The sequence below is a fragment of the Berghia stephanieae genome, chromosome 5, assembly GCF_034508935.2.
Source record: "Berghia stephanieae isolate SIO BIC M18660-M18661 chromosome 5, UCSD_Bste_1.3, whole genome shotgun sequence".
Taxonomy (NCBI): domain Eukaryota; kingdom Metazoa; phylum Mollusca; class Gastropoda; order Nudibranchia; family Aeolidiidae; genus Berghia; species Berghia stephanieae.
The window spans coordinates 36,182,933-36,197,932 of NC_088364.1; the positions used below are offsets into that span (position 1 = coordinate 36,182,933).

The 15,000-nt window shown below is 35.2% G+C and overlaps 2 protein-coding genes across 3 annotated transcripts in view; one reads left to right on the top strand and one right to left on the bottom strand.

The window, feature by feature from the left end:
- LOC144972832 (uncharacterized) overlaps positions 1-3,821 on the bottom strand; it is a 4,465-nt gene extending 644 nt beyond the window's left edge. Inside the window, 2 exon segments of the mRNA XM_078914519.1 lie at positions 312-2,766; positions 2,768-3,821. Of these exon segments, the coding sequence (XP_078770645.1) occupies positions 1,074-2,766; positions 2,768-3,456 (2,382 nt within the window). The 5' untranslated portion in view covers positions 3,457-3,821 and the 3' untranslated portion in view covers positions 312-1,073.
- LOC144972835 (SPRY domain-containing SOCS box protein 3-like) overlaps positions 1-13,329 on the top strand; it is a 20,554-nt gene extending 7,225 nt beyond the window's left edge. The window contains exons 1-4 of one of the 2 annotated variants that reach the window (XM_078914535.1): positions 6,091-6,165; positions 6,878-7,033; positions 9,424-9,573; positions 10,316-10,833. In XM_078914535.1, the coding sequence (XP_078770661.1) occupies positions 6,889-7,033; positions 9,424-9,573; positions 10,316-10,701 (681 nt within the window). In that variant the 5' untranslated portion in view covers positions 6,091-6,165; positions 6,878-6,888 and the 3' untranslated portion in view covers positions 10,702-10,833. Of the gene's footprint in view, positions 1-6,090; positions 6,166-6,877; positions 7,034-9,423; positions 9,574-10,315 lie in introns of those variants that run through there. The other variant, XM_078914534.1, reaches the window with a different exon arrangement.
- The last annotated feature ends 1,671 nt before the right edge of the window (positions 13,330-15,000 follow it).

Below are 15,000 nucleotides of genomic sequence, written 5' to 3' on the forward strand. Positions count from 1 at the left end.
TCTTTATTTATTTTTATTAATTATAATTGAGGTTATGATGTGTGGCCGGCGATTGGCGGTGGGGTACAGACATTCAAGCAATATGCATATTGAATATAAATGAAATAATAACATTGATCATAAACAACTGTTAACTATAGAATAAGATACATATAGATATAGTTTTGTACAGGTATTCCAACTTACGAACATCCATGGAATAGCACAATTAAAATATATACACAAACTATAATATTAATAATAGATAGATTAAATTGAATTCACAGTAATATCTCGTTCCACTTTGAATGTTAACCAATAATTCATTTTACCTCCAGCCGAGATAGACAAACTTTTACAAGTTTGAAATTGGAGAGATAGCTCTTTTCTTTTGGGCTTCTTAGCGTGTGTGTGATAAGATTCATAGATGAATTTGGTTTTATGAAATGGAAAAGAGCGTCTGGGTTATGGGAATAGCCAATCAGAAGAATTTCCGGTTAAGATAGCCAATGATATCCAGATGCGTTGGTAAGAAAGAATAACGGATAATTACCGGAGAGACAAGAACAGCAATTGCAATTAAGCGACTCTTGAACGAGACACAAGGACCTCAGGGCATATGCACGATGGCGACTTGTTTGGAAAAGGTAATTAGCAGGTGGCATGAATACAATGGGCAGACAACTTGAACAGGTAAATAAGCCTTAAGCTGAAAGTGAATGTTCCGTTATACAATGGAAATGTTTACCACCTAACGACCAGAATTTCCGTTAGAAAGATTTGGGGCTTTATTGGAGAAAGGCTGTCCGTGTTTGAGTATTTTTAATGGAGGTGTTGATCAAATATATGTCTCGTCCACTAGGTTTGAAGTGGTTTTGAACGAGACGATGACGAATGATAAAGAAATCACGCAGTGAAAGAAAATCGCTCGTCACATTCTCCCCCTCTTGAAAAATCTCCTTGTGAGATTAAAATTAAGTCTAGTTTAAAATCATCTGAGAATTGTGGACAATAAGATAGTACTGCAGGTACAGTTATGTTGTTGTTACGTCATCGAATAAGAGATGAACGATTGTCGGGTCATTGAGGTCAGGTTATAGCAAAGTAGAGGTTATTCCTATTTTGCTTGCGGCAGTCCTCGTAATGTAAGGTGTGTTGGGGTCAGGTAAGCGCAGCACGGGTTGTGACGTCAGAGTCCCTTTTATAGCGCAGAAATTGTCCTCGCAGTGTGAAGCGTTCCTGGTTTGACCAACAGTTTTAAGTTCAGGAGTTATTGCTCCTCTCTGATTTCGTTGCTTGGCAACATTATGATTCCTTATCTTGGCATCATTTTGATTTCTTTTCTTGGTATCATGTTGATTCCATATCTCTGATACATTTGGATTCCGTTTCTTGGCCTCATTTTGATCCAGACTGTGTGAAACATTTTTGCTGCGTTTCCTGGTACCATTCTGACTCCAATTTCGTGAAACCTTGTGAGTCCATTTACATGTAACGTTTTGAGTCCATCGCTTGAGATCATTTTTATTCCGTCTCTTTGTGCGTGAATAATGTCTCATGATGTTTGCGCCCGTGTATTGAACGGGAGTGTTTACAGTCCTAATCGAACCTAAGGTTACTGGAGCTGTGTTTATTTGATCTGGTTTCCATTGGCATTTTTGACATGACTTTATATGGCTCTTGATGTCATCCGAAATACCAGGCCAGAAATAGTGGGCTGAGATGCGCTCCGTTGTGGCAGCGATTCCCACATGTCCTTTGAAAGGTATGTTGTGTCCCATGTCTAGAATCTGTCGGCGATGCGTAGAGGGGACGACGAGCTGATGGCGTTTTTTGCCAGAGACTCTGTATAACAACTCTTGTTGTATTATGAATTCTCCCTTTTTATTTTTGTCACTAGCTTCCGTCACTTTGGCGAAGTAGCGTGAGAGAGTCGTGTCCTCGGTCTGTGCCTTTCTCATTTCCTTTGTTCTAGGATTTTGTGATAACGGCGGCATATTCCGTTGATCCTGTGCTCTTGTCCTTATGTGACAGGCGTGAAATGGGTGTTTGGGCGTTCCGAGAAATACGTATTTGCATCCAAGGATGAGAGGGTGAGTAGGTGAATCTAGTACTCCTGCAGGTATAGTTCCTACTACGTATGGAGAGGTTATTTCGATATTAGCTATCGGAAGTGGCAGAGATGGGCTGTCTGTAGTGGCGCATTGAATCTCGATCATCTCGCCTGTGAATTGGTCCGGCCGAACCAAGTCGCGTGCTACGACCGCGTGATAGTCTAATCCCGTGTCGTAGAGAACGGTCACATTCTGTCCATTTACTTTGACTGTGTCAATGACTGGAGGGTGATTCGAAGATTCTTTTGTTTTATGAAGTGGGTGGTTCCCAACTATGCGGCCTACGTTTACACTGACAGGTTTTCCCTTTTGAGGACCGTTACGTTTGTTGTCCCGACGGCATTCCTCTGTCACATGTCCCTTCATATTACAGTTCTTGCAGTATACGTGTTGTTTGTGTTGTGTTGTGTTACTTCTTTCGTATTGGTTATTCTTCTTTTCATATGGTGGTGGAGATGTAGCTCTATCTTCATGTGAGGTGGATGGGTTTTGAATCCGGTGTTGTCTCCTTTCTGTGAGGTGATTTTCTTGCGCTGTGGCAAAACGGTCAGCACATGTTACTATATCGTCCAGTTTATGAGCGCCTTGCTCATCGACAAAACGACGGACATCCAGGGGCATTGCATCTCTCAGCTGTTCCACCATGATAAGCTGGTTTAATCCCTCATAGGTCTGGGTTGCCAGATAGTTTCAACCATTGTTGGAGGCTGAGTTGTAGATGATCTGCCAATTGGTGGTATGTTTCATGCCTGTCCTTCCTTAATGTTCGGAATCTTCTACGGTAGGATTCTGCGCTGACATCAAAATGTCTCAGTAGGGATGACTTTAACTCCTCAAAGTTATTTTTGTTGTCCTGTGTCAGGCGAGTATACACATCATAGGCTTTGCCCTTGAGATGCTGAGACGCTTTGAGTGCCCATTTGTCCTCCGGAAGATCATATGAGATCGCTAACTCCTGGAATCGCGTTAACCATTGATCAATCCCTTCAATGTGTGGGTTGAAAGTCTCTACCGGGAACGACATGACTTTATCAATGCTTCCATTGCCCTGACTGGATGGAATGGGGCTATGGGTAGAGAGCCGGTTTTCTGCAACTTCCCTTGTTAAAGAAACTTCCATTTCCTTTTGGCGGGTACGCTCTCTCTCTGTCTCCAAATCCATTTCAAGCTCCTTGTTTCTGAGTTGGATCTCTTTATCTTTCATAACCTTTTCATACTCATGTTTCCTCTTTTCCTCCTCTTCCAGTCTGGCAATCTCTTTCTCCGCATTCTCCGTTACATAGGCGGATAACTGTTCACCTGATAGGCCTAATTCTTTTCCTAACTGGATAAACTCGCGTCTAATTGTAACACCAGTAGCCATGGCTGATTAATTACAGATTGAACAACTGCAGAAGGTGAATGAGAATGATGCGATAGGTGGAAGGAGGAGTAGAGCAGAAAGTAAACAAATAGAACTTTGCCAGTAAGGGTTAAATATGAATGAAGACGACAGTGAAGTAAGTCACAACACACTGTTGAAAAGTGCTAGGTTTCGCTAAGCCAAATTTCAATATATGACACACACAGTGACACAATACTTAGAAAGAGTAGTTATTGCCTGGGGCTAAATTTGGCGTGCTCGTGTCAATAGAGAGATAATACTATTTACCGTTACACGTGTAAACAACAACTTGCAAGATGGCCTAACTTGAAGTTAGAGTGACTGTAATTTTTAATTAAGATTTGTTTAACTTAATTTTTGAAGGGGGGGGGGGGGGTGTTACTCTCGGAAAGGGGGGGGGGGGGTATTCTCGGCAGGGGGGGGGGGGTATTCTCGGCTGAAGGTCCAGAATTTATGGCAACAATGGCATAAAAAAGTGGCAATGAAATAACAATTTATGTTTTGTAAACTGCTTTAAAATTACGTTGCCTAATTATGCATAATTAAAATAACATGGTTGTCATAATCATAATCATAAATCAGTGTTAGTAAACTAATTATAGATTAGTGAAAATATAGAAAAATGGGCATGTTCCAATTTCAAATGTAACCACAGTGACTTTTCAATAATAAATAAGATTTCTTCCCTATGATATTTGTAATTAATTAATCAAATGATTTATTGATTGGTTTGATTTAAGGTAGATATATTTTACGAGCCCCCAATGTAATAGAATGCTATTGTTAAATTGAGATAGTAGCAGAAGTAAAGAATGGGTGTTTAAATACTATATCTAGATTAATGACTCACATATTATATTATATTAAAGATTCATAATCCCGGACGAGCCCCCATTTTGTGGCGGGTTGAGTGTTACTTTGTGGGATCGAGTCCAACCGATAGCTCAATGGTCTGGATTCGAACTAGTATGCGCGCTATGGCTCTCGTTACCAGCTGCACCACTCAACCTATATCACAAACGGCTCAGGTTTAATCTAGGGTGATTAAGAATTGCCTTAGGGTCCCTTATAACTTAATTGTATTAATAACAAGTGAGTCAAGACAATAGTAACGCCCAAATGCAATAATAACAATTCTATACATAAAGTTTAATTAGATTGTTACAGGAAAAGATAGAAAGAATAAGTATTATTTAATATCAGGAAGAATAGCTCTAATTGAGTGGATCTAATCTATTATATATTTATCTGTTTGCTTTGATATAATCATATGTGTCTGTGGAAAATACATTTGAAAATGGTATAAGCCCGTTTGGCTTATCTTTATCCCGTCGGCTTGCTTGACTGAGGCAAATGTATCAGCTAGTTCCAGGGTTGGCGCCTGCTTTGCAGAGTTTTCTGGACATCCCAACAGTGTGTTGTAGTTAGGCTGACATCAGGGTTTACCGCTGTTCAAGGACTGGGATGCAGGGATTCGGCACGACTGGGTGCTCCAAGGACAAGGAAAAGGACCAGGAAAATGGCCAGGACTCAGGATCAGGACAAGGACCTTCAAGTTAAGAGTTAAAACAACAAGGTCTTAGAGCCAATCGAGTTTGTCTTTCGCCACCGAATCGTCCTTGAGCGACACATCATAATAGCCTTTATTTGCCGACAAAGGCAAGGAGAAGCAGTAACTTCATGATAATGGGAGTTAGTATATGTTTTAATCATCAACTGACAGTCGAGCTATCTTACATGATGAGAATTTAACAGGGTTGTGTCCCTGGTATTTCTTTATTTATTTTTATTAATTATAATTGAGGTTATGATGTGTGGCCGGCGATTGGCGGTGGGGTACAGACATTCAAGCAATATGCATATTGAATATAAATGAAATAATAACATTGATCATAAACAACTGTTAACTATAGAATAAGATACATATAGATATAGTTTTGTACAGGTATTCCAACTTACGAACATCCATGGAATAGCACAATTAAAATATATACACAAACTATAATATTAATAATAGATAGATTAAATTGAATTCACAGTAATATCTCGTTCCACTTTGAATGTTAACCAATAATTCATTTTACCTCCAGCCGAGATAGACAAACTTTTACAAGTTTGAAATTGGAGAGATAGCTCTTTTCTTTTGGGCTTCTTAGCGTGTGTGTGATAAGATTCATAGATGAATTTGGTTTTATGAAATGGAAAAGAGCGTCTGGGTTATGGGAATAGCCAATCAGAAGAATTTCCGGTTAAGATAGCCAATGATATCCAGATGCGTTGGTAAGAAAGAATAACGGATAATTACCGGAGAGACAAGAACAGCAATTGCAATTAAGCGACTCTTGAACGAGACACAAGGACCTCAGGGCATATGCACGATGGCGACTTGTTTGGAAAAGGTAATTAGCAGGTGGCATGAATACAATGGGCAGACAACTTGAACAGGTAAATAAGCCTTAAGCTGAAAGTGAATGTTCCGTTATACAATGGAAATGTTTACCACCTAACGACCAGAATTTCCGTTAGAAAGATTTGGGGCTTTATTGGAGAAAGGCTGTCCGTGTTTGAGTATTTTTAATGGAGGTGTTGATCAAATATATGTCTCGTCCACTAGGTTTGAAGTGGTTTTGAACGAGACGATGACGAATGATAAAGAAATCACGCAGTGAAAGAAAATCGCTCGTCACAGTATGTATGTATGTATGTATGTATGTATGTATGTATGTATGTATGTATGTATGTATGTATGCATGTATGTATGTATGTATGTATGTATGCATGCATGCATGCATGCATGTATGTATGTATGTATGTATGTATGTATGTATGTATGTATGTATGTATGTATGTATGAATGTATGTATGTATGTATGTATGTATGTATGTATGTATGTATGTATGTATGTATGTATGCATGTATGTATGTCTATGTATGTATGATGTATGTATGTATGTATGTATGTATTATGTATGTATGTATGCATGTATGTATGTCTATGTATGTACTCATGCATGATCTACACATCAATCTAGTTATTCTCCCTATTTTTCTAGCCTCACCACCTTTCTAATCTGGTTTTAGATCTATCATATCATTTCAATTTTATCCTTTTCTCGTGAGTAATCTCTGTGGAATCATTTGCGTGCGTTTAAAAAAGAGTGTGTTATGTGTGCTTAGAGGTGTGTATGCGTGTGTGTTTGTTTGTTTGTACAAGTGAGGAGGGTGTTGAGAAAGAGAGAGAGAGAGAGAGAGAGAGAGAGAGAGAGAGAGAGAGAGAGAGAGAGAGAGAGAGAGAGCTTGTTGTGTATGTGTTTGTATGTGTGTGTGTGTTTGTGTCCCGTAATGTGTTTATGTATGAAATGCATTTTACTGTATAATCTCTTGTCCCCCTTTCTACAGCACCGAGCCTCATGTTAGGGGATGTCTTCAAGGAATATTTCAATGATAATTGGGTGTGGGATGGGAATACCAAACCTCCGGAGGTAGAGTTGTCCACAAATCAAGAGGATGCCTATTTTTATATCGACCCAGTGATTCAAAGTACTGGAACAGTTGGTAAGTCTCGTTTTTGTTTTTGTTTTGTTTTTATTTGTTAGTTTGTTTTTCTTTTTTGTTTGATTTCGTTGTTGTTTTTCTTTTGTTTTGTTTTTTGTATTATTTTTTATTTTTGCTTGATTTTTATTTTATTTTATTTATTTTTTTATCTTTCGTGGAATTTTTTTGTTTGTATTGTTTTGTTTTTGTTTTTGTTTTTGTTTTTTTTATGGGGGGGGGGGGGGGGCTCTTTTAATTGTTATCGTCTTTTTTTGTGGCTTATTGTGCTTGTTTTTTTTTAAAGAGGGGAAGGGAGTGGGGTTGCATTTTTGTTTTTATATATTTTTTTATTTTTTCTTTAAAACTACGTTTTGCTTATTCTCAATATTTATAGAGACGACTGTCTTGAAATCTCTATGAATAAGCAACATTTATTATTTTATTTCTATGTTAATTTTATTCTTTTTGAATTCTGACGTAAACAGGTACAATTGCTTAAATCAGTTTTTGCTAACAATGATGATAATAGCATTAACCTGCCGCGGGAGCACTGTCGATTTGTTTTATAAATAATAATAATAATATAATAATATAATAAATAATAAAATAATAATAATAATAATAATAATAATAATAATAAATAATAATAATAATAATAATAATAATAATAATAACAATAATAATTATAATAATGATGATGATGATAACGATGATGATGATGATGATGATGATGATGATGATAATAATAATAATAACAATGATTGGTGTTATTATTATTATTATTATTATTATTGTTGTTGTTGTTGTTGTTGTTGTTGTTATTATTATTATTATTATTATCATTTCTCTTCTTCTTCTTCTTCTTCTTCTTCTTCTTCTTCTTCTTCTTCTTATTATTATTATTATTATTATTATTATTATTATTATTATTATTATTATTATTATTATTATTATTATTCATTATTATTATTATTATTATTATTATTATTATTATTATTATTATTATTATTATTATTATTATTATTATTATTAGTATTATTATTATTATTATAAATAATGCTGAAATGATGCTGAAAACTTATATAACGCTATCACTATGAGACACCAGACTCTAAGCGCTTAAATTACAAATTACTGGCTGAAACATAATCATTCACACACACACAAGCACACACACACACACACACACATATATATATATATACACACACACACACACACACACACACACACACACACACACACAACACAAACCAGACCTATCTTGCTTCTCATACCATCTACTAAAATCGAAACATATGTTTTAAGCGAACGATTAAAATCAGACAAAGATTCTTTTTCACGAATGCTATTTGGTAAGGCGTTCCAAACAGAGCGTCCGGAATGAGAAAAGGATCTCATCCCAGCATTTTTCCGTATTCAAGGGACAACTAGTTTGGTGGAATCACTGGCCGAACGTAAGGGGCGGTGTTTTGAATACCTTTCAATTAGTTTCAAATTTCAAATAATTTCTGTTATTATTATTATTATTATTATTATTATTATTATTATTATTATTATTATTATTATTATTATTATTATTATTATTATTATTATTATTATTATTACTATTTCGAGTAACACATTAAAACTGGCACAAACAAAATTCATGGATTGCTCAAAATTATAAAGGTAGTTTAATAAAAACATGTTTGATCTTTAATACACCGATATTTTAAAGTCATAAATAGTAATAACTTTTTCACGTATTCATAGGCAAGTTTATAAATCATAATATTTTAAAGGAATATTGGCTAAAAAACCAAAAGGACTTACAGATGTTGTTGAAGTGAGAAAATTTCTGTTGATTAGTTTGTCAAAAGAAAAACAAATAATACTCCTCTCCCCCCTCTCTCCACCCCCTCAAGAAAAAAATAAAATAAATCATCTATATATATATATATAAATAAATTATCAGTATGGAGATTGTAGCGCAGAACTCAGTATAAATTTTAACCATAGTTTACCCCATTTTTGAACTGGTTATGGATATAGACAGACGTGTACATTTTGCAGGTTTGATAACCCAAATATTTTCAGGGCTCATTATTATAATAGAAATACTCTCAAACCAACCCAAAATTTTGCCCATTGCAACAATATTAAATTAGGCCCATAATTTCGTCCGTTAATCAGACCTGCAAATATGTGCACATTTATATTTTGATATAAAACCAAACATTTTCTCTAATATAGCATTATCATTGATGTGACTCAAGCTTCAATATAGCCAGATACTGCTGTCTTGATGAAATTGTTTATATAGGATAGATCTCCACCCAGGTTACACGAAATCTCTCCTGTAAATTATTAATATAGTGGACACCTTCCATAAGTTTACAAATTAATTGTAAGAAATTTCAATTTCACAGGTGTGAGAGGCACCAAAGGTTTCATAGATGGAGAACACTACTGGGAAATCATCTTCCTGCAACCTCCTGCTGGTTCTTCTGTTATGGTAGGAGTAGGAACGGCTAATGCAGTTCTTAGGTCTAAGATCTACCAGTATGTAAACTTGATTGGTAAGTTGAAAGTATTGTAGTGATATCAAGTTGTGACATAACAACTATGAAACCTATGCTACTGGGGATTTCTATTTGTCTAATCTATTTGATTTTTTATTTCTTATCATTACTAACAGACGAAAGGGAATATCTTTTCTGGCAAAATTTTTACCATATTATTTTTGAATGCAGAAAGACATCTTTCATCATGATTAGAAATAGAAATTAAAACGAAAACAATTTTAGAAATATGTATAAGGTATACACACACACACATAAAAAAAAAGAAAATGATATAGGCCATTGATGGGCGAAATTCATAACATCTGAGTTGCACTATACCTACATGTCAAAAGCAACATAGATGAACTGAATTTACTGATGGCTAATGCACTCTTATTTTTGTTTTCAGTTTAAGCTGCCTTTTGTTTTCTTCGCTTAAATTCAATGATTAATCTTTTTTTTTCTGTCCCGTCTGCTCCTTATACTTCTTCATTTCGTTCATTTGTACTTAATGATGACTAGACTTTGTTTGACGTAAGTGTCGTTTTTGTTGTTCACACTAAAGATTTTAAGCCTACATTTAAGCTACTGATATGGGTCAAATCTGCTGTTATCAATCAATTACAATAAGAATAATTTGCTTGTTACATGGTAACCAGTACTAAAAAAGTGGTAGCAGTCGCCATCATCAGCAGCATTCCCTTACATCTTAATTATCTAAATTATTCTATTTTTCTGAACATTTTTCTTTCATCAGGTCAAGACAAAGAAAGCTGGGGTCTGTCTTATAAAGGGACCATCTGGCATAACGGTGTACGCAAGCAGTATTGTGAACCTTTCTTTGACAGTTTCACCAAAATTGGAGTATTGTTAAATATGTATGAAGGAACCCTTCAGTTTTACAAAAACAATGAATGCTTAGGTAACGCTTTTACTGATCTTCCTACCTCACGAGAGCCAATTTACCCTATCGTCAGCTCTACTGCTACAGAGACAGAGCTTGGGTTGGGTGTGAGAGCATGTCGTTACTCATCTCTGCAAGAACAGTGCTTTTCCAAAATAAGGAGCAGTTTGAACAATGTGCAAAATGTGGACTTGCTTCCTATTCCTCGGTTAATGAAGGAACACATTAAAAGTCTGTAGACAATAAAAGGATAGATCATCATCTCATTCATACTCATTACGCTTGACTGACAGGCTCTTATTTTTAAAAAAATAAATTAAAAATTGAGCTTTATATAGTGCAATATCCACTAAATGTGCTCAAAGCGCTTTACAAAGGGGTCCCTGGTCAACAGCAACATTCAACATGTAGGACGGAACATGACGCCTGTAAGGCGATATTACAATTTTTCGGACAAAGACAACGCTGTTAACGGCCAGGTACTCATTTTACACCTGAGTATGGTGAGAGAATGTGAGTAAAGAGCCTTTTCCAAGGACTCAACTATGTGCCGAGTGCGAGGCTTGAACCCAGGACCTTTCGATCCGAAAGCGAGTGTCATACCACTAGACCACATAGCCATTTGTTAATGAGCACATTAAAAACACACACACACGTCTCCAATTGCCTCTTCTAAATGTTTGCCACTGTTCTGCTCACTCAGGGATAATGCTAGATTATTGACAAAGTAATGTAAAAAGAGTTGCAACTGTGATAAAGTTATTAAAATGATACCTAACTATCATTTTACAAGCATTATTGTGATAGTCACCTAATAGTATAATTGTATAACACAGTTATTAAAATTTTATTATCTGAGTTCAAAACTTTTTAATGAGAATGGTTTTATTTATCATTGTGCATTGTGTAATATTTTAAGGGTTTTTAAAACATGTGATGTTTTGATTTTTCTCTGTTGCCATTCATTTTAGAGATCAATTTTATTTTGTAAATTATGTATTTACATCACTTTTGTTTTGATTGTGCACCTAAAGCAGCTTCAACATGATTTGGCGTTTTATGAATGATTTACATTATTATTACTAAGAATAAAATTATTTAAATAAAACCTTCAAAATATCAGAGCAAGCAGCAGAAATAATAAAAAACTGATGCACTGACACATTGAGGGTGCCACTGCAAACTTTATAATTACATGAACAACTGAGTGGTTACATCATTAAACATTTTTTTTACCATAATTTGCTCAGGAATCGATATTTGACAAATTATCCAGCCTTTTGGCTTTTTAGAAAACAAATATTCAAAAATGTATCAATATCGATTTGCTTTGCTTTGGCTGCACAACAACCACAGACCTGATCTTATTATTACGTTAACATATCAAATCTTAAAGTAAGGAGAGTTTTAGAACTGGGTGTGGTCCTTTGACCTCCTATAGTGGGCAGGAGGTAACTTGCTTTGTCTTCTATCCTTTTATATCTGTTTTCTGAGTTGCTTTATGTTTTTTTCTTGGAATTGGATTGCTTCTTTTTTGTCCTGGTCTGCCTGGTCTGCTGTAGTCCTTGGCTGAGAGGGAAACAGTAAATTGTATAGCATTATATTTGGAAGGTGATAATTTTTTCCCTTGTAAATCATCTCTCTGTTATGTAATTATAGTTATTTTTCTTATTTTGTACATATCTCATAAATATTTGAGTGTAATCCTCTTAGTGGAATCCTGTACTGGTGTCTTGATGAGATTTTTAGGTGATCTCAAACCAAGTACACTGATGGAGGACGAATCTATATCTGTTCCCTTTTTGAACCAATTCCCCTTTGTCTTACTTTTTCTTGGGTGCCTTAATTTTAACTCTAGAATTTGTTGACTATTCCATTTTCTTCCTTTTTACTGGCACTGAAATGAACTAAATGTGTCGCAAGCACTGTAAAACCCTTAAAAACAAACACAAAGCAAGAGTTTTAGAAGCTTAATCATGTTCTTCATTGCATCTGTTACACTGAAATTTAAAAAAACATCTTAAATAAACTAAATAGCCAATCATAGAAAATATTGCTTCATTAAAAAAAAATTTAATTTAAAAAATTGAGCTTTTTATAGAACAATATCCACTAAACGTACTTAAAGCGCTTTACAGGGGTCCCTGGCCAACAGCAACACGTAGGAGACATGACGCCTCTTTGGCGATATCACATTTTGTTTCCGATGGAGACAATGCTGTTAAAGACCAGGTACTCATTTTACACCTATGTACAGTGAGAGAATGTGAGTAAAGGGTCTTTTCCAAGGACTAGTCTAGTCTATTATAAAGTACTTTCAGTCAGATCTAATAGAACCTAGTCACTGCCTGCTGAGCAGAGGGGTAAAAAAAAACAAACTTGGTTACATTTGGGACCAAACAGTTACTTTGCTCGTGAGGTGACTGCTATACCAACTTAGTCCCGGGTAACTTTGTACTTCATTAAAATTTTTAGGTCGTCAGTCAGCCAATATGACCACAATGAAAATGTACCGTATTATTGAATGTATTTCCCACATATAGAGAAATCCATTGTAATTTCCTAACGCCTCTTACTGATGCTATTAGTCATATAAAATCATGGTGTCGTTCATTCATTTCTCTTTGAAAGCAGGTGTCTGCTGGATGTAGAAAAACGTGGAGAATACTTTACACTTTTCAGGAGTCCTGTCATTTTATAATTCCTGAGCCTGGCCTAACCCTTGTAGAAGATGGCTAGAATTCCATATTTATTACCAGCTCATAGCTCAAAGTCTTGAATTACTTTAGCTATGGTGTTTCTTCGTAGTGGTTGCCCCCATTGTTTGAGTCCACAGTATATGTATATACATATATATATATATATATATATATATATATATATATATATATATATATATATATAAATATCGTCACATATAGGGACCGAGAAGGAATTCGGGTGAAGCCGAGATTTTTAATCCCCCCCCACCCCCCTATTTCCACCCCCATCAGTGATTAGGTAGCTGGGTCTTTTAGATTTGATGGACAGTGCGAGAGACTAGTGTCATTTCTCGCAATAGAAACCAGGATACACTCCTGCTCTTTGGGCCTTATGGCTCTGAAGCACTACTACAACTAATGTGATATAGAGAAATAAATGAGTCTTCTGAATAATGTGAGGATTCCTGCTTTTGCTGCATTAGGTGGCAGCCTATTGCATAATTTAATTGAAGACAGAATGAAGGAATAAAGATGCGCACCTTTTCTAATAAACAGTTTTCTCCAATTTTATCCACAAAAACGTCATATGACATTGACATGTCAGTTTTTCTCTCTGAACATACATTTAAAATTGCAGTTGTCCCTTGCAAAGTTAGAGTTATGTGCAAATGTCGACTATTTGATGATGTACAATTTATTTAACTTTGATTTTTACCTTAGGTGCCATTTGTAATATTATATTATCATACATATCTAATTGTGTGTTTCTATTTGTGTGTATGTTGCCTGTTGAATGGGTGCGTGTGTGTATGTGTGTTGTGTATGTGTATATATATATATATATATATATATATATATATATATAATATATATATATATATATATATATATATGTGCTGTGTGTGTGTGTGTGTGTGTTTATGTGTATGTGTGGGGTGGCTGTGAGGGCGAGATATTGATTTTTTATAGGATTATAAGCATAAACGAGATTTGGAAAATAAATAGTATCTGTGAATATATCACTTGTTTGGTAAAATTTTTGTAAGCATGTTTACATATTATCAGTCATAGTAAAAATTAACTGTGCAAAAGAGGCTGTAATATTTTAACAAGAGGAATAGAACGTATAGTATAAATAATAATTTTAAAAAACTTTCTCAAACGAAACCAAAAACTGTCACTCATAAATAAAATTGAGCAATAAAACTTGGGAAATATAAACATTTATTTAGAGCATTCTTCTGAATGTACTGTGCTTAATGTGATATATTCTATTACCGTAGCTGACCCAATGGAATCAAATATCTATTTCTTACAATGATAGATCCTGTGTAGTTTATGTAACTTAGTTAATTGGGGAAAATGGCTTTCACTTCCAGTAGTCAACAGAATGAAATTTTGTGTGTACTGTGCATATTTGCTATGCATGTCATTTCACTAAGATAATATTTTTTTTTATTAAAGTAGTTTGTAGCGATTGCTCTGTTTTTAAAAGTGCAACTCTTGTTATACAAATCATTTTTTTTAATCCATAGGAGTAGAATGACAAGGCGAGAAATTACAAAATTTGTAGACAGAATCTCTTTGATTTCAGTTTCAGAGAGAGAGAGAGAGAGAGAGAGAGAGAGAGAGAGAGAGAGAGAGAGAGAGAGAGAGAGAGAGAGAGAGAGAGAGAGAGAGAGAGAGAGAGAGAGAGAGAGAGAGAGTTTTGGTGACATTGCATTTAAAAAACAAAACAATATTTCACTATATCTTTATGTAAGTACAATGCCTTCAATGTGTTTATTGCTATGACTTTGTCGTTGATTTGACTACGTACAATAATATGCTACTACC